General features: G+C 36.2%; 1 protein-coding gene across 1 annotated transcript; it reads left to right on the forward strand.

Moving 5' to 3' along the window:
• Window positions 1-1,001: 1,001 nt before the first annotated feature.
• Window positions 1,002-20,321, forward strand: LOC103557635 (UDP-glucuronosyltransferase 2B4-like). Its single transcript, XM_008530254.2, has 6 exons — window positions 1,002-1,762; window positions 3,630-3,778; window positions 6,258-6,389; window positions 8,577-8,664; window positions 9,254-9,473; window positions 19,769-20,321. The coding sequence occupies exons 1-6, from the start codon at window positions 1,042-1,044 to the stop codon at window positions 20,043-20,045; spliced, it is 1,587 nt and encodes a 528-aa protein (XP_008528476.1). The 5' UTR covers window positions 1,002-1,041; the 3' UTR covers window positions 20,046-20,321.
• The last annotated feature ends 1,308 nt before the right edge of the window (window positions 20,322-21,629 follow it).

A 21,629-nucleotide genomic window follows, 5' to 3' on the forward strand; every position in this document is an offset into this window, starting at 1 on the left:
AACATTATTAACATCAGGGAAAAATAACAAATGACAATGAGATATAACTTCACTCCCACTAGTATACCTATAATTACACAAAATACCAAGTGTTGGCAAGGATATGGAGAAATTCAAACCATTATATGTTGCTAGTGGAAATGGAAAATGGTGCATTCACTTTGTAAAATGATATGCCACATCCTCAAAGGTGAAACATAGAGTTACCATATGACCCAGCAATTCTACTTCTAGGTATATATGAAAGAGAAAGGAAAATATGTCCACTCAAAATTTTTTTGTGAATGTTAATGACATTATTCGTAATATTCAGAAAATGCAAAACAAATTTGTTGATCGACTTATTATTGAGTAAACAAAATATGGGATATACATATTATGGAATATTATTTTCCAATAAAAAGGAATGAAGGCTGACATGTTACAACATGGATGAACCGTTAAAATGTTCTGCTAAAAGAAAGGAGTCAGTCACAGAAGACCACATATTGCATGATTCCATTTACGAGAAATGTTCAGAATAGACAGATCTAAAGACAGAAACTAGATTAATGATTGAATGAGGCTTGAGGGTGGCAGACATGAGGCAATTCCATTTAAAGGCTAAAGGTTTACTTATAGATTATGAAAATGCTCTTCAATTGATTGTTGTGGTGGTTGCACAATTGTGTGAATATACTATGAACTATTGAACCGTATACTTTAAGGTTCAACAAGACTGCAGACAAAATTTCATCTCATTTGAAACTTGTTCTTGACAATCTTCCAAATATAGCTGACTTACACATACAAGGGTATCACCGCTTAGCAGACAACAGTACTTTTAAATTAAAACAGATATTAAACACATGTATACAAACAAAGTCATCTACTTTTTGCTTTTCCACTTGCTATCCAAATGCTCTGACTGTCCAGGTCATCTATATACTTTGAGCTGTAGGAGTTATAGTTTAACTTCCTGATTGATTTCTCCTTGAATATAAGCCTGAGCAATGGTACAAGGGATCATCAATTTGAAAGGAACCATTGCATTCCACCAACATGTCTCTGAAATGGATTTCACTTCTGCTGCTGCTACAGCTGAGTTGTAATGTTAGCCCTGGGAGTGCCGGAAAGGTGCTGGTGTGGCCCACAGACTACAGCCATTGGATCAATATGAAGAAAATCCTGGATGAACTTGTCCAGAGAGGTCATGAAGTGAGTGTTCTGACATCATCAACTTCCGTTCTTGTTGATCCCAACAAACCATCTGCTATTAAATTTGAGATTTATCCTGCATCTTCAACAAGACAAGAATTTGAGGATATTGTCAGAAAAATAACCAACGATTGGACATATCTGATAAAAGAACCGTTTTGGACACAGTTTTCACGACGGCAAGAAGTCCTTCAGGAAGTTTCTGATTATTTTCAAAAGCTCTGTAAAGATGCAGTTTTGAACAAGAAACTTATAAGAAAATTACAAGAGTCAAAGTTTGATCTCATTCTCGCAGATGCTGTTGGACCGTGTGGTGAGCTGTTTGCTGAGCTACTGAAAATACCTTTCGTGTACAGTCTCCGCTTCGTTCCAGGCCATAAAGTTGAAAAGTATAGTGGAGGACTTCCATTCCCACCGTCTTATGTACCTGTTGTTATGTCAGAATTAAGTGATCAGATGACATTCATGGAGAGGGTAAAAAATATGTTATATGTGCTTTATTTTGACTTTTGGCTCCAAACATTTAATGAGAAGCAGTGGGATCAGTTTTACAGTGAAGTACTAGGTAAGTCATGTGTTTGGGTGATGGTTTGAAGTCCTATTTTCCGAGTGCCTTGGAAGGTGAGTTTGTATAAAGTCAGAGGAATTTGTCTTTTATAAGTGAAATGTTGAAAGAAAAATACAAAATTATCTCCCAAACTCACAAATATTATGGAAACACTTAAATTATAGGGTTAGTTAGAATGCTGTGGTCCATTACTACTACAAGACCCTCCAGGAAATCATAAATTAAAAGTTAAAGCACTCAGGAGTTTGTTAAGCACTCACATATCCTTTCTTGTTTATTTGTTTGCTTGTAATAGGCTTTATTTCATAGAAGAGTTTTAGGTCCTCAGCAATATTGAGTAGAGATTTTCCTTACGCCTTGCCCCCTCACATGCATCCATCCCCTATTATCAACATTCCCCACAAGCGAAATAGATGTGTTACAGTTGACGAAATGATATTGACACACCATTATCATCTAAAGCCCATATTTTATATTAGGGTTCTATTTTAGTGTTGTACGTTCTTTGAGTTTGGACAAAATTATAACGTCACATGTCCACCATTAAAATATCATAAGTGTAGTTTCACTGCCCTAAAAATACTCTGTGCTCTGCCTAATCATCCTACACATCAATTTTACTATAATTTATTTCATCTTCAATAAAAATCATTAGAAATTTCACTAAATATCTTGATCAAAAAAGACATAAGATTGATGAGTAACATATTTCTAGCACAACAGTGTATGGCGCCGTGAGGTAATTGTTTCCCCTTATTTAGTTTTGTTTCATTTAAAAAATAAACTATTTTGCCGTATCACCTGAAGGAGTATTACCTGAAGGAGTCCTTCACAATTGCTCTATCACAAACACGTGAACACATAATTAAAATTTTTAATGATTACACATTCCTTCACTGAGTACTTATAAAACATGTTTTAAAGGCCTAAAATTTTGTCAAAAGGTAGATATACAAGTTACAAGCCATACTTTCTAAAAACAATGTCTCTACTTTACAGATAAAATGAGCCACAATTAAGGGTGAGCACACCTATTTCCATACTTTATGAAAACTTTCCAGCTATTTTTTGCAAAGACATTTATTTGATATGCAAAATTTATTAAGCTCCTTATATGAACCAAATACCAGTGTGGCCATACTTTCTAAGCCTTAGTTTACTTGGAAAATCTAGGATCAAGGGAATAGCTTTCTAAATTGTAAAACTGGAGGGAGTGCTTCAGGGAAACAAGTGTCCGTGGGTATGGTAGGGAGAATTGATGGAGCAGTTGAAATCATTGTTTACATTTGCATTAATTACTTTTGCAGCTTTACAGAAAAGCAAACGCAAGTTTAATTTTTTAGTGGCTTAGGTTTAATAATTGTTTATGATTGGGAATGCACTGATGTGATCTTAGAGATGAAAGTCTCATGCTTTGTCATATATATATATATATATATATATATATATATAACATATATAAAACATGCATATTATATATATATACACATGCATAATTGTATTGCGAAACCACAGACACGTTTCAACATCTTTGGCTATATCATTTTAAGCTCTTTTCAGAAAATGACCGGGTATATTCACTTTAGAAAACTCTCATTTCCTTTCATTTGCTTTTTTTTTTTTTTAAAGATTTTATTTTTTCCTTTTTCTCCCCAAAGCCCCCCGGTACATAGTTGTGTATTCTTCGTTGTGGGTTCTTCTAGTTGTGGCATGTGGGACGCTGCCTCAGCGTGGTCTGATGAGCAGTGCCATGTCCGCGCCCAGGATTCGAACTAACAAAACACTGGGCCGCCTGCAGCGGAGGGCGCGAACTTAACCACTCGGCCACGGGGCCAGCCCCTTTCATTTGCTTTTTTTCCTTCAGGAAGACCTACTACGTTACTTGAGTTAATGAGGAAAGCTGATGTGTGGCTTGTTCGAAACTATTGGGATTTTGAATTTCCTCGCCCATTCTTACCACATTTTCAATTTATTGGAGGATATCACTGCAAACCTGCCAAACCCCTGCCTAAGGTGACCTATTCCTGTCTGTGTGGTTGGTTTACTTTGCATTTTCATTAGAATTGATTCTGTGTTCTTTATTTAGAATGTGTGATTACAGTGAAAGATATGGGAAGCTGTGTAAACTGACCTACCAATTAGAAACTCATATATTTCAATACCATTACAAGACACCGAATTTCATCATCATTGCAGAATAAAGTAATACCTGAAAGACTTTGGGAATAGGGTCAGTCAAATTAAGGCCTCATTACTCACCACATTAAAAGGTATCAGTCACTCTTTCAAAAATATTCTTGTTTTTTTTTTTTTCTGGTCCACGACGATTTGCCCTAGCTAACATCTGCTGCTCAGCATCCTCTGTTTGCGTGTCATTTGCTGCCACAGCATGGCCACTCACAGACAAGTTGTCTAGGTCTGCACCCGGGAACCAAGACCAGGCCACCAAAGCGGAGTGTGCCGAACTTAACCACTAGGCCACCAGGTCTGGCCCTCAAAGAATGTTCTTAAAGTGATTAGCACGTTCCAGAGCTATCTGCTGGTATGCAAAGAAGCAGCAGAGACACAATCTTCCCCCATACATACCATACATTCTACTTGGAAACTAGAATATAAGTATGTAATAAAAACTCTGTAAAGTATTATAACAAGGAAAGACCACAATGCTAAAGAATATCCAGTGGGCATCATAGAACAATGATTAGAATCCGAAAGTATACTGTTTGTATTGGAAAGGTTACTTCATTAATTTCTGGAGAGAAAAGAACTAATAATGAATTTAAAACTACAAGGACTGAACCAAAAAAAAGGATGAGTATGAAGTTTTGACAACATATACGGGAAATTTTTGGCTCTTCTACATTTGTTTTTCTTGGAATGAGAGTATACTGAGCCATAAGGAATTATTCCAGGACTGAGAGTAATAAATTGATTCTAAATTGGCAAGAATGTGGGAATACAAGTCAGAATAATTCTGAAACAATTCCTGGCAAGAGGGTTATCAGCTCTCTGCTGCAGAAAGCCTGCTGTACCTCTCCCACTGTGGGACAACTGCTCCCTGGAGAACTCTGGGAGGTGATAACGAGGGCCCCTCCCAGCCAGTTACACATAGCACATTCTACTAGGACATCCTGTTTACAATATTATTTCAGGGCCAAAGGTGTCATACATAAACAAACCAGAAATACGGTCACTCAAATAAGTAATATACATGAATATTTCTGGATTATAAATAGGAATCTTAGGGCTATTTCATGGAAAATCCAAACAGTAATATCAGACTGATTTTTCTGATGAGTCTGAGATTACTCATCAGCAATTCTCCAGCCTTTAAAGAGTGATTTAGGGGGAACTCGGGAAATACCCATGAAGTTTAGGTGAATTATTATAGAGCTGAGAGGAAAAAGATATAAAGTCATCACAATCATAGAAGATTTTCATAGTGCTCATAGTCAGAGGAAGTAAATACTAATGATTAAACTAAAATAATTCTCCAGAAAACCCGTGTGGTATAAACACAAATGATTTAGTAGAACTATAACAATAAAGAATCAAAGGTGAGTCAAGATGTCGCTGTATGGCCTCCTTCGAAGAGTCTATATTAGTAATTAATGACAGTGTAAATGAAGAGACTAGGCATAATATTGTCTGCACTGCTGTATATTGGCTATTTCACTTCTTTCTTACACACACATAAATTTGTACAAATACACGTAATAAAGGAAATTAATCTCGTATCAATTGTATCATTCCAAAGGAACTGAGGGATTACATCTGTTATACACAGTCACTGAGGAAAACAGAATGGAGGTTCCTCAAAAAATTAAAAATACAATTGCCATAAGGTCCATCAGTTCCACTTCTGGGTATTTATCAAATGCAATTGACATTAGGATCTCACTGAGATATATACACAGCCATCTGCATAGCAGCACTATTCACAAGAGTCAAAATGCAGAAGCAACCCAAGTGTCCATCAATAGATGAATTAATAAACAAAATGTGGAATTTACACACAATGGAATATTACTCAGCCTTAAAATTGAAGGAAATTCTAACACACACTACAACATGAGTGAACCTTAATGGCATTATTCTAAGTGATACGGGACATTCACAAAATGACAGATACCATATGATTCACTTATATAAATTATCTAGACTAGTCAGATTCATAGAAGCAGAAAGTAGAATGACAGTTGCCACGGAATTATTGTATAATGTGTACAGTTTCAATTTGAAAGGTGAAAAGTTCTGAAGATTGGTTGTACAACAATGAGAAGGTACATACTACTGAACTATACACATAGGAATTGTAAACATGGTAAATTTTACGTGACATATGTTTTACCACAATTAAAAATAATCAGGGACTGCACTAGTAATTCCTGATAGTAGATGATTTTCTCTCCATATTTGTTTGCAGCAATCCTTTCACTACTGTTTGCTATGGTGATGTTCTTTTGTGATGGAATAAGTTATTTCTTCACAGGAAGTGGAAGAGTTTGCCCAGAGCTCTGGAGACAATGGTATTGTGGTATTTAGTCTGGGGTCAATAATCAGCAACATGACAGAAGAAAGAGCCAATGTGATTGCATCAGCCCTTGCCCAGATTCCACAAAAGGTTAGATGAAGTACCTTATACTGGACAGCTATTTAATTTATCTGTCATATTTTGAAAAGGGTGTGATTACAGAAATTTCCTACAGGAAAGGTAAACTACACTGCATTATGATAGATCCAATTTATCTCAAAAATGAGTATAAAAGCAAAAGTATACATGGCAGGTGTGAACAGTGCAGAGGGTGTTTTTATTGACAATAATTTTGGCATTAACATTTGGATCAGATTAAATATATTTAACAGATGCAGCATGAAGTTTGGGTATTATAATGATATTGTGGGCAGGTACACATATCATCAAATTCTGCTCTGTCATTTGCTCCTTTTCCTTGAAAGATTCCTGAGGGCACTGTACATGCTAAAGATGTTCTCAGACAGAAGTCAGGGGCTGGCTCCATGGTGTAATGGTTAAGTTCAGAGTGACCAGCCTCAGTAGCCTGGGTCTACGGATTTAGATCCCAGGCATAGGCATACACCACTCATCAGCCATGCTGTGGTGGTGACCCACATACAAAATAGATGAAGATTGGCACAGATGTTAGCTCAGAGTTAATCTTCCTCAGCAAAAAAAGAAAGAAAGAAAGAAAAAAAGGAGGTACATTTTAACAGTAACATTAAACAAGAAATGATAACAGTCTGAAAGGTATCCTGAAATGTAGGCTTGCCAGGTAATCCAGGCCTCATTTACTTCCCTTCAATTTCAGAAAAGGCCTATTCAATGTGCTGTTCAGGGAGCTATACAAAGAAAGGATGGCCGAGGCTCACCAAGCTGCATCCAGGTTCCTATCTAGCCACAAACATTTACAGAGAGAGAAAAAACAACTGGAAAACAAGAGAAAAACCTGTCCTCATGCATCAGGTCCTTGCTAAAATTGGAACAGGGAAAGAAAAGAAATTGTGGAGGTGGGTCAGCCCTTAAGGCGGTCCTGTGTTTTACAAAATATGGATCTGCAAGGACTCTGCTTCTAACCCATTTGAATAATAACTCCTCTCAGTTGAAGAAGGAGAAGGGAATCTTAAAAGGAGTCAATTAGAAGCCAGGCTAGCATAAGAAAGTTTCAAATGTTTACTTCTCCATAAAATATGGCAGTAAATTATTTCTAATATATAGAATATACCTGGAGTCTCTGTATATTTGTGAACTACTTTTTAGTTTCCTAACTGATACAGCTTTCTGCTTATCATCTATGCTAATTTGATGAGAACTGAAGTTGCTTTAAGACTCACATAGCAAATAGATGTTAACCACTGGTAATTTAAAATCTGGCTTATGAGGGTTGCTGAGGAATTGCAAAATCTGCAACTAATTTTGGTACTGGGCTTGGAAATGGCTTGGCTATAAGAAACCATATTGATCAATACTGTCAAGGTTGGAATGCATCCTGAAAGTGTTAACAGTCAGTTGAGTAAAATTTAGCACCATCATGATATTCAATTTTTTTCAACAGCAATACTCTTATATGTGAAGTACTAAGAGGCTCTTCTTTTCAACATGTAAAGAATTTTCAAACCTAGCAATAGTGATAATACTCTGGATTCATGTAAAAAATTACTACTTGAAATTTTTCTTGGAAGTAGTGGGATTAACAATTAGTAAACTTTAACGTACTTAGCAAGTATAAATTATTTGTTATTAAAAATAAATAGTTAATAATCAGAATTATTTTTCTCACAAATAGCTGAATGCACACGTTTCCCATTAGGTAAATCAAAATGTGAAACTCTAATGATATAACTTATAGGACAAGTGAATATAAGTAAATCGCTTCTCCCAACACTCAAAAAGTAATAAGCCAACTAATATTAAATTTGGCAGCTGAGAGCTAATATAATAGTTAAATTAGTAGATCATTCATAATTTGCCCTTTTTTTGTACTAGAATTAAAAGAACCGCCTAAAAAAAATTTATGTGCTTGAATTCGTCATTAAAAATCTGATTTGTCTAGTCCAAGTGTGAAACATCATGATGCAATCACATTTGATTGAATATAAAATAAGTACATGAGACATGAGAATTCCTATTGTATCCGTGATTTATTGGTTCTCATTACTTAGCATCTCTTCTCCTCATTTCCTCACCTGTCATGATGAATAGATTTAACTAGAGGCCTCCTAATCTATTTAGATTCTAACGTGCTGTACTTTGAAGTTTGACTCATGGAATAAGGCATTTTCTTTATTCTAACAGGTTATATGGAGATTCGTTGGCAAGAAACCAGATACCTTAGGGGCAAATACTCGGCTCTATGAGTGGATCCCCCAGAATGACCTTCTCGGTAAGATTCTGGAAAGCAAAAACTGTAATGAGAGTTACTCCAATCAGATAACAATAGTTCAGCAAGAGACGAGTTTATTAAACATTTATTATTGGAAAGCTCAAAATTAAAAATTAACTGTCTCATATTTATTTCCCAGTCGTAGGGGGAAAAGATAACTGTAACCTTTCCTTCCTCTGATTCCTGCACCACCACCATCAACTTCCTGCTGCCTTGACACGCTACTTATCAGACTCACTGACTTCATTATTTCATTAAGGGAATACATTCTAACATATCCACTCCCCCCCTTTTTTTCCACCCCATTCTTTTTTTATCCAGCATGTTCTGTTTCAATTTTGTCCACCTGGCCATCATGTATTCACTTTTCATGTCTTAAGGCATACACTAATCTGTAGCCTTCAATTATCTCTACAGCAACTTTAGATTCAGCTTCCTCTGAGCTCTGAAAGACATTTTAATATAGTTTCATGTATGTAATAATGTGTTATCTAGAATAAAGTGCCTCTTTCAATGTCTTATATTGCCCTACTCTCATTATATTCTAAGACTTATACATAACGGTTTGCTGAAATTCACCCTATCCTAGGTCATCCAAAAACCAAAGCCTTTATAACTCATGGTGGAGCCAATGGCATCTATGAGGCGATCTACCATGGGATCCCTATGGTGGGCATTCCTTTATTTGCGGATCAACCTGATAATGTTGTTCACATGAAGACCAAGGGAGCAGCTGTTAGACTGGACTTCACTACAATGTCAAGTACAGATTTGCTCAATGCATTGAAGACAGTCATTAATGACCCATCGTAAGTATCACTATTTTTTAATAAGTACTATTTACAGATAGATCTTTTTGCCAATGATGAGTATGAGTTTCACCCCTTTTTAAGAGGCTAATTATAAAATTATTAATGATTTAATCAATCTTAAAGCTACTTTTATTTTCACCCAGACATTTATTTCAAAGTTGTGTCTTAACCCCATAGATTTAATAGGTAACCAACTGGGACAACAATTTTCTCCTCAAACAGTCTAACGTTGCATAGGTAATTGTAAGAAGGACACACTGCTTAAAATATGATATCCAAGAAGATAAGAATGATGAACAAGCTATATCCTAAATTGCTTCAATTCAGTAGTTAACATTTCTGAAACTATAAATCTATTTATATCAAAAATGGATTTTATTATTATTATTTTAGCAGATTTTATAATAAGATACAATTACATACTTAAATTCACCATTAAAACTATAAAATTCAAATATATGTAGTGTGTTTACAGAGTTATGAAACCATCATAATGATATCCATTTAGGACATTTTCATCACCACTAAAGGAAATGTGACATGCATTAGAAGTCACTTCTTATTCCCCCCTGCCCAAGCAACCATTAATCAACTTTCTGTCTCTATAGATTAGACCTTCTGGACATTTCATTTACATGGAATCATATACTATATGGTCTTTTGCAACTGGCTTCTTTCACATAGGATAATGTTTTTGACTTTCTCCCGTGTAATAGCTTTGTACTGCTGAGTAATATTCTATGATAAGGACATAGCATATTTTATTTGCCAACTCATCAGTTCATGGCTATTTTCGTTGTTTCTCATTTGGCTATCAGGAATATTGCTATATGTGCTTTTGTGTAAACATATATAAAGTTATCAGTACTTACAGTAAATCTAAACAGACTAAATCATTTAAAGACAAAGATTGTGAGAATGGACTTTAAAAACTGACTTCATATCATATTTACAAGACATGCTAAAATAGAAGAGTACAAGAAAATTGTAAGCACAAAGGTAATAAAAGATATTTTTCAACAATAACTATGGAAGGATGTAAAGCTATACTAATATCAGAAACAGTAGAACAGAAACGCTGCTAAAATAAAAATAAACACTTCATAATGTTAAATAGGTTAATCCTTCAAAACAGTACAAATGATTAATTAGAAACACCTACTAATAAATCCTCCAAATAAACAAAGTAAAAGTAGACAAAAAGATAAAACAGATCGGGAGAGTATCAAGATGGTGGCATAGGCAGACTCTGAACTCAACTCCCTCCCACAAACACAAACAAGTTATAACTATTTTGGAACAATTACCCACAAGCGAGAACTGAAAACTGGGTAAAAATAATGGCTGCAACCAAGGAAAGTACCGATTAAGGCAGAAGAAGCAGAAATTCCTGTCTGGAGAGAAAAAACACCTTTGCAAGTCATGGAGTTTCACAGCAAGCTGGCCTGGAACAATCATACGTTATGCACCCTTCCTTGGAGGAACAGAGGACCTGAGTAGGGGAGTGTTGCCACTATAAGCATCCTTCAGACTCAGCACATCTGAGACAAGTCTCATACTGTCTGGCTTTGCTGGCTATTAACTTCAAGGAAGAACAGCCCTAGGAAAGCTATCATACATAAGCAGAAAAAAGCCAAGTCTTAAAGGGCCCATGCACAAATTCACCCACTGGGGAAAGCAACATAAATCACAAGAAAAAAAGGTGAACAATCCTTTGGTGAAAAGACACTCAGCTTATAGGCTCTGGGTGCATCTCAGTGAGATGTGAGTACTCTCAAGGAAGTGAGAAATTGGTAGCAGCCATTATTGTGTCTTAGTACAGGTGTGCTGACACAGATGCTGGCAGACGCCATTGGAGTTCTTCCTCTGGCCTGTTAGCCCAGGGTCTGCCCCACCACTTAGTGGGCAAGTTTAATCCATCTCAGACAGTGCTGGCAGCCCTCCCTAGGGAGTGGCCCCACCCAAAGCAAGCCTTTGGGCAACTTTTCCACCTGCATTGACTGGGTGCCTGGATCCTCTGCAGACCAGTGAGTGGGTCTGCCTCTGTGGTACAGGGCATGTGGGAAGAGCCAGTGTAGGGTGATGGTGAAGTGTGTGGAGGCCTCTACCCTGGTGCTACTGGGTCAGTTCCAGGGATTCAAGAAGTTTCCAAGGGCCAGGTCTGTGATGAAAGTGGGTGCAGACCTGTGGGCTGTGGGACTTATTGACAGCAGAAGAGCTGTGCTTGTGAAAAAGCCAGATAGATGATCTGCCTCACCTTTCACTGCCTGAAACAACTGGGCACACCCATGCCTGTGGGAAGCCCCACTAAGCTGCAATCCCAAGAGAACTGACGATAGCCTTGCAGGTGGGAGGCCTAGAGCAATTGTAAGACCCCGAGCCTCACAACCAGACATGCTGAGGGCCTAGTCACTTAACAGAAAAATTGCAACAGGAATATGCCATTAGACTTTCAGCAAACTGTGCTGAGGCTCCCAAAACATGATAAACTTACTGAAGGGTCTATAGCAGCCAGATGCAGCTTAGCACTCCAACCAGATGGTCACAGGTATAATCTAGACTCCCTGGGCATGTGCAGCAAGAACAACACTGCCACAACAGATGGACACATGTAGCCCACACAGAGGCCACTCCTGGAACATTTGGAACTGGTGATGAGAGGCAAGCACACTGCTGGAGGTTCAAAGGTATCTCTGGCATGGGGTCATCTCCAAGATCTGGGGACGTAAGTGACCCACCTAATACATAGCTAAAAGCACAGAGAAGGAGGCAAAAGAAGGCGGCAAAGGAATAGATTCCAAGCAAGGGAAGAGGACAAAACTCCAGGAAAAGAACCAAATGAAACAGAAATAAACAATCTGCCTGACAAAGAGTTCAAACAAAATGTCATAAAGATGCTCACTGATCTTGGGAGAAGAATGAATGCATACAGTGAGATCAACAGCAAAGGACTGGAAAATGTAAAATAGAACCAATCAGAAATGAAGACTACAATACTAGAAATGAAAAATTCACTAGAGGATCTCAATAGCACAGTAGATGATACAGAAGAATGGATCAGCGAGCTGGATGAAAGACTAGAGAAAATCAACCAAGCTGAAGAGATAAAAGATAAAAGAACTAAAAACGGTTAGAACAGCCTAAGGGAACTCTGGGACAACATCAAGTGCAGTAACATTCATATTTTAGGTGTCCCAGAAGGAGAAGAGAGAGACAAAGTGACAGAGAATCTATTTGAAGAAATAATAGCTGAAAACTTAACTAACCTAAGGAAGGAATCAGACATCCAAGTAAAGGAAGAACAGGGAGAACCAAATAAGAAAAACAAAAAGAGGCCCACACAAACACACATTATAATTAAAATGTCAAGAATTATATATAGAGAGGGAATTGTAAAAGTCACAAGAGACAGGCAACAAGTGACATACAAAGGAAACCCCTTAACGCTGTCAGCTGACTTCTCAGCAGAAATCTTAGAGGCTAGAAGGGAGTGACATGCTGTATTTAAAGTCCTGAAAAGAGAAAACCTACAGTCAAGAATACCCTACCTGGCCAGGTTATCATTCAGAATGGAAGGAGAGAGAAAGGTTTTCACAGAGGAGTAAATATTAAAGGAGATTATCACCAAGAAATAAGTCTGACAAGAAAGGATAAAGGCACTTATTTAAGTGGGAAAGAGAAAGTCACAAATATAAATGAGAAAATTAAAAGAAAAAAGGCAATAAAATCACTGATAAAGGGAAATATACAGTAAAGGTAGCAGATCAACTCCCTAAGAAGGTAATATGAAAGTCAAAAGATTAAAGGTCTAAAATTACCTATTTCAATGAGAAGAGGGCAATGGACACACATATGTAAAATAAGAGGTTAGATACTATATCCAAAACATAAAATGTGGGAGGAGATAAGTAAGGGAGTAGAGCTTTTAGAAAGAGGTCAAACTGAAGAGACCATCAACTTAATATAGATTGCTATATACGTAGATTATTATAAATGAACTTCATGGTAATCACAAAGCAGAAATCCATAATGAATACACAAATAATTAAGAGAAAGTAACTCAACCATAATACTAAAGAAAGCCATGAACCCACAAGGGAAGAGTCAAGAGAAGAAGAGAGGAACAAAGAAGATCTACTAAAACACTCAGAAGAAAAGTAACAAAATGGCAATAAGTACATACCTATCCATAGATACTTTAAATGTCAATGGAATAAATACTGCAATCAAAAAGCATAGAGTGGCCAAGTGGATAAAAAAACAAGACTCATATGTATGCTGCATACAAGAGACATACTTCAAACCTAAAGATACTCATAAACTTCAAGTGAAGGGATGGAAAAAGATACTCCAGAAAAAGACAATGAAAAGAAAGCTGGGGTAGCAATACTTACATCAGACAAACTAGACTTTAAAACAAAAACTGTAATGAGACAAAGAAGGGCACCACATAATGATAAAGAGAACAATCTAAGAAGAGCATATAACACTTGTAAATATCTATACATCCAACCCAGGAGCACCTAAATATATAAAGCAATTGTTAACAGACATAAAAGGAGAAATAGACAGCAACACAATAATCTTAGGGGACTTTATCACTCCAGTGACACAAATGGATAGGTCACCCAAACAGAAAATCAATAAAGAAATATTGGCCTTAAATGACAGATTAGACCAGATAGACTGAGTAGATATATATAGGACATTAAATCCAAAAGCCATAGAATACATATTCCTTCCAAATGCACATGAACATTCTAGAGGATTGATTACATATTAGGCCACAAAACAAGTCTCAATAAATTTACGAAGCTTGAAATAATACCCAACATCTTTTCAGATGACAAAGGTATAAAACCGGAGATCAACTACAGGAAGAAAATCAGAAAAACCACAAATATGTGGAGATTAAACAAGATGTGACTCAACAACGATTGGGTCAATGAAGAAAACAAAGGAGAAATCAAAAAATACCTGGAGGCGAACGAGGATGAAATTACAACATACAAAAATCTATAGGATACAGCAAAGGTGATTCTAAGAGGGAAGTTGATAGCAATACAGGACTACCACAACAAACAAGAAAAATCCGAAATAAACAATCTAACACTAGACCTAAAGGAACTGGAAAAGTAACAACAAACAAAGACTCAAATCAGTAGAAGGATGGAAATAATAAAGACCAAAGCAGAAATAAATGAAATAAGGACTAAAAAATAATAGAAAAAATGAATGAAACTAAGAGCTGTTTGTTTGAAAATATAAAGAAAATTGACAAACCTTTAGCTCGAATTACCAAGAAAAATACAGAGAGGGCTCAAATAAATAAAATCATAAATTAAGAGGAGAAATTACAACAGACACCTCAGACACACAAAAGATTATGAGAGAATATTACAAACAGCTATATGCCAACAAATTGCATAATCCAGAATTAATGGATAATTCTTGGAATCATACAACCTTCCAAAACAGAGCCAAGAAGAAATAGAGAATTTGAATAGATAATCACCAGTAAGCAGATCAAACAGTAACCAAAAACCTCCCAAAAAATAAATGTCCAGGACCAGACGGCCTCCCTGGAGAATTCTACCAGATATTCAAAGAAGACTTAATACCTACCTTCCCAAACTTTCTAAAAGTTGAAGAGGAGGGGAGGCTTCCTAACTCATTCTATGAAGCCAACGTTATCCTGATACCAAAACCAGACTAGGACAACACAAAAAGGAAAATTACAGGCCCATATCACTGATGAAGCTCGATGCAAACATCTTCAATAAAATGCTATGAAATTGAATCCAAGAATACATTAAGAAGATTATACACCATGGTCAAGTGGTATTTATTCCAGGGTGCAGGGATGCTTCATCATCCACAAATCAATCAACATGGTGCACCACATTACATAAGGAGGAATAAAAATCACACAATCATCTCAATAGAGGCAGCGAAAGTATTTATCAAGATGCAGCATCCATTTGTGATAAAACCTCTCAATAAAATGGGTATAGAAGGAAAGTACCTCAAAACAATAAAGGCCACATATGACAAATGCACAACTACTATCATTCCCAATGGAGAAAAGCTGAAAGCTATCCCTCTAAGAACAAGAACCAAACAAGGATGCCCACTTTCACCAATCTTATTTAACATGCTATTGGAAGTCTTAGGCAGAGAAATCAGGCAAGGAAAATAAACAAAATGGATCCAAATCAGAAAGGAAGAACTGAGCTGTCACTATTTTCAGATGACATGATTTTACATATAGAAAACCCTAAAGAATGCACCTAACAACTTTTAGAAATAATACATGAATATGGTCGAGTTGTAGGATACAAAAACAGCAAACAAGAATCAGTTGCATTTCTATACACTAGCAAGTAATTAGCAGAAAGAGAAATTCAGAATACAATCCCATTTACAATTGCAACAAATAGAATAAAATATCTAGGAATAATCTTAACCAAAGAGGCGAAAGATTTGTACACTGAAAACTATAAAACATTGTTGAAAGACATTGAGGGACTCACAAAGAAGTGGAAAGATATCCTGTACTCTTGGATTAGAAGAATTATCATAGTTAAAATATCCATATTTCCTAAAGCAATCTACAGATTCTATGCAATGCCTATCAAAGTTCCAACAACATTTTTCACAGAAATCGAACAAAGAATCCTAAAATGTATATGGAAGAACAAAAGACCCAAAATAGCCAAAGGAATCTCGAGAAAAAGGAGCAATGCTAGAGGTATCACACTCCAGATTTTAAAATATACTGCAAAGCTATAGTAACCAAAACGGCATGGTACTGGCACAAAATCAGACACACAGATCAATGGAACAGAATTGAGAGCCCAGAGATAAACCCATAGATACATAGACAGCTAATTTTCAACAAGGGAGCCAAGAACATGCAATGGAGAAATGAAAGTCTCCTCAATAAATGGTCCTGGGAAAACTGGACAGCTATATGGAAGAGAATGAACCTAGACCACTATCTTATACCATACACAAAAATTAACTCAAAAAGGATTAAAGACTTGAATGTAACACCTGGAACCACTAAACTTCTGGAAGAAAAGATAAGCAGTATGCTCTCTGACATCAGTCTTAGCAGCATATTTTCAAGTAGCGTATGTGACTGGGCAAGGGGAACAATAGAAAACATAGACAAATGGGACTACATCCAGTTAAAAACCTTTTTTTTTAAATTTATTTTTGGATGTATGTCATAATATATTTCGAATTCTGTGTAGATTACATCATGCTCACCACCCAAAAACTAATTATAGTCCATCCCCTCACATGTGAGCCTAATCACCCGTTTTGCCCTCCCTCTTCCCTGCTTCTGCTATGGTAACCACCAATCCAACCTCCAATGCTTTGTCTGTTTGTTCGTCATTGTTTTTATCTTCTACTTATGAGTGAGATCATATGGCATTTGACTTTCTCCCTCTGACTTATTTCACTCAGCATAATACCCTCAAGGTCCATCCATGTGGTGACAAATGGCCGGATTTTGTCATTTTTTATGGCTGAGTAGTAGTCCATCATGTATAAATACCACATCTTCTTTATCCATTCATCCCTTGATGGGCACCTAGGTTGCTTCCATGTCTTGGCTATTGTGTATAATGCTGCAATGAACATAGGAGTGCAAGCATCTTTATGTCTTTGTGTTTTCAAGTTCTTTGGACAAATACCCAGCAGTGGGATAGCTAGATCATATGGTAGATCTATCCTTAATTTTCTGATGATACTCCATACGGCTTCCCATAGTTAAAAACCTTCTACACAGCAGCAAAGGAAACTATCAACAAAACAATAAGGCAACCTAACAACTGGGAGAAGCTGTTTGCAAACCATATAACTGATAAAGGGTTAATATCCAAAATATATAAAGAACTCACATATCTCAATAACAAAAAAAACTAAGGACCCAATTAAAAAATGGGCAAAAGATCTCAACAGACATTTCCCCAAAGAAGATATACAGATGGCCAACGGACACATGAAAAGGCAGTCGACATCACTAATTACTAGGAAAATGCAAATCAAAACCAGAATAAGACATCATCTCACTTCCATCAGAATGGCTATAATTAGAAAGACAGGAAACAATAAGTGTTGGAGCTGATGTGGAGAGAAGGGAACCCTCATACTCTACTGGTGGGAGTGCAAACTGGTACAGCCACTATGGGAAACAGTATGGAGATTCCTCAAAACATTAAAAATAGATCTACCATATGATCCAGCTATTCTACAGTTGGGTATTTACCCAAAGATGAAAACAAAAATGCATAAAGGTATATGAACCCCTATGTTCATCGCAGCATTATTCACAACAGCCAAGACTTGGAAGCAACCTAAGTACCCATAAAGGGATGAATGGATAAAAAAGATGTCATAGATATACACAATGGAATACTAATCAGCCATAAGAAATGATAAAATCTGGCCATTTGTAACAACATGGATGGACCTTGAGGGCATTATGCTAAGTGAAATATGTCCAGAGGAAAAAGCCAAAAAATGTGTGGTCTCATTCATAAGAAGAAGATAAAATAATGATGAACAACCACACAGAAACAGAGATAGGATGAGTGGTTACTGGGCGGGGTGGGGGAGAGCGGGCAGAGGGGAAAGGGGCGATTGGGCACGCGTGTGTGGTGATGGATTGTAATTAGTCTTTGGGTGGTGAACAGGATGCAATCTACACAGAAATCAAAATATATAATGATGTACACCTGGAATTTATAAATGTTACAAATCTCAGTTACTGCAATAAATAAAGAGTAAAAAATCAAAACACAAATACACCAAACTATAGACATAATATGGCGTTTCCAAAGACTTTTTTCTATAATGTAGTAAAAGATAACAAAATAAATAAGTACATAAAAGATTTGAAGAATGTAAGTTGAAAAAGTAACCTATTTTATATATGTATAACGATGGAGAAAGCACATTTTTCAACAGCATATAGAATAAATAATGTAATGGACTATCCATGCTGGGGTGAAAGTAAGACTTCGTATTTGAAATTTTTCAAATTATAAAGACGACATTGTCTTGCCAGACAAGAATTAACTTTGAAATCATCAACAGCAATATAAAAAGAACCAAAAAGATCACTAAATTTTGAATATTAAGCCATACATTTCTAAATAATTCAGAATCAACAAAGAAATCATAATCATTCATGCACCATCTTCTCAGCAATTCTCTTCTAGGAATTATCCAAAAGGAGTGTATAAATATGTAAACCAAAACATATTTAAAACAATACTTACCTCAGCATTAGTAGAACTGGCCAAAATATTAATAATCCACATGTCCATGGATAATCATGAAGACATAATCTGTGGTATTGTCAGACATTAGATATTATACGGTAGTGAAATTCAACAACTGCTACAGAAAGGACAAAAAAAATGAATGTTCCTATCTGATTCTAGTATACGACCCAGAAAAACCAACCTGTGTTATAAAAAATAATGATAGTTAATTTGTAGAAGAGATCAGTGAGTAAAAAGTCCAAGAAAATGGGGAGCTTCTAGTAGCTTGTTGGACCCAATACCAATATGTAGATGGTAGGTACATTTAGTATTCACTTCAGGATGATTTTCTAGCTGATTGTGAAAGTTTGAGCTCTCCACTTAGGATATGTGCATTTTTCTTCTGAATTTTTTACTTAAATTAAAGGTATGTTTTACAAAATATATTTAGAAATCTAGAAATTAAATAGAAAAAAAAGAAAAATATAGAAGTAATGCCTAGGGCTGCTATTAGGGTGGCCAGGAGGAGAATGTCTGAGATGTGACACTGAAGCTAACGCCTCCATCAGAAGTAGGAAGCAAGCCCTGGGGTGTTGCAGGGAAGAGTGCTGGAGAAGAGGGAGAGAGGGGACACAAATGCAAAGGTGCTGAGGTGGGAACACAGCTCAGTGACACAATTCCTCTTTAGAAACTTCAAGAGCATCATCCTAAAATTGCATTCGTCTTCTGACTTATAGTCCTTAGAATGGCTCCTATCACTTCCCCTGCTAGAAAAGATTTAATTTTCCCACCTTATCTTGATCTTCTCTTTTTAAAATATTCATCATCAGAATATTGCAATTTAAAATCCAAACTGTCAATGAAGACTCAAATAAAAATATACTTCTTCTGCAATGCTATGAGATTGATTTTGAGACTTAGGTATGGCACTTCAAAGACTTTTCATGGGAATGATATGCTTAAGCAAATTAACGTCCTTTCAATGCTGCTGTCTTTGCGTTTCTCCTTCAGATACAAAGAAAATGCTATGAAATTATCAAGGATTCAACACGATCAACCAATGAAGCCTCTAGATCGAGCAGTCTTCTGGATCGAGTTTGTCATGCGCCACAAAGGAGCCAAACACCTGCGGCCAGCTTCCCACGACCTCAACTGGTTCCAGTACCACTCTTTGGATGTGATTGGGTTCCTGCTGGCCTGTGTGGCAACTGCTGTATTTGTCATCTCAAAATGTCTGTTTTGTTGCTGGAAGTTTGCAAAAATGGAAAAGAAGGAAAAAAGGGAGTAGTTGTGTCTCAGGCATAAAGCTGGGATGCCTCACAGATGGGACTCCCCCAGTTAATTTCAGCAAGTAGTTTTGATGTAAAAATCCCTCCCTCTTATAACAAAACAAACTTTCATAACTTAGCTTCTCAGATCAAAATTTGTTTTCAATGCATTTACTACCTGTGTAAGAGTTAGAAATATGTCATGCCAAAGCAAAGAAGAAGCAAAAGTTAAATAAAAAACTCTATGGGTATATTGACATTAGTTACTCCAATACAAAAGTTATACCAAAAGAAAATGATTGAGCTTAATTGTGTTTCAAACATTGAATATGGACACAATAGCCTTAAGCAGTGTATTCGCAATATCACTATTACTGTGAAAATATTCAGAATATTTTAACTTCATGTTGGTGTAGATTTTGTAGTTTAATTTTTGCAAAAGAAACTAGTAAATAGTTAGAATTGTGTAAAATGATTCACCCTTCCCTTTCCAATTATGAGAGCACTAATGCTGCCTGGCTTTTACTGTGCATCCAGACTCAGCATCACTCCTTACCTAAAGACATGGCCAGATGGTTGCCTTCATCCAGTTTAATTCCTATCCCAGGGGAGTGTATGTGGATTTAGAAATATAGCAGCTGCTACATGCTTCCTAATATACAACTGAGCTATTTAAGAGAGACTTTGGTTTCACTAGCTTATTCTATTTACCTCATAGCTCTTTAAATGATTCATCTGGTTGCTTTCACTCTCATTTTAGCCTTTGCTAATGGATGTAAGTTCCCAATTGTAGCTTAGATTAATATAGAGCCCATACTCTTAAGGAGTTCCTGAATTTTCATTCTCTCCAAATGTATATGTACACACACACAAATATGTCCAGTTCTTCAAAACAAATCCCTATCAAAATGCCAATTGCATTTTCACAGAAATACTACAAAGAATCCTAAAATTTGTATGGAATCACAAATGACTTGACATAGCCAAAGCAATCTTGAGAAAGAAGAACAAAGCTGGAGGTATCACGTTCCCTGATCCAAACAATATTACATAGCTATAGTAATCGAAAAAGTATGGGAGTAGCACAAAAGCAGATACATAGACCAATGGAACAAAATAAAGAGCCCAGAAATAAACTCATTCATATATGGTCATTTAATTTATGAAAGAGGAGGCCAGAATATACAATGAAGAACAGACAGTTGTTTCAATAAATGCTGTTGGGAAAACTGGGCAGCTACATGCAAAAGCATGAAACTGGACCACTATCATACTCCATATACAAAAATAAATTCAAAATGAATTAAAGATTTGAATGTAAGACCTGAAACCATAAAACTCCTAGCAGAAAACTTAGGTAGTACATGCTTTGACATCAGTCTTAGTAATAACTTTTAGTCCTGTTTTCTTAGACCATAGCAATAAAAGAAAAAAATAATTAATGGGACTATATCAAACTAAAAAACTTTTGTACAGTGAAAGAAACCATCAACAAAACCAAAAGGCAACCTACTGAATGGGAGAAGATATTGGCAAATCATATATTTGATATGGAACTAATATTCAAAATATATAAAGAACTTATACAACTTAAGATCAAAAAA

The sequence above is a fragment of the Equus przewalskii genome, chromosome 3, assembly GCF_037783145.1.
Source record: "Equus przewalskii isolate Varuska chromosome 3, EquPr2, whole genome shotgun sequence".
Classification (NCBI taxonomy): Eukaryota; Metazoa; Chordata; class Mammalia; order Perissodactyla; family Equidae; genus Equus; species Equus przewalskii.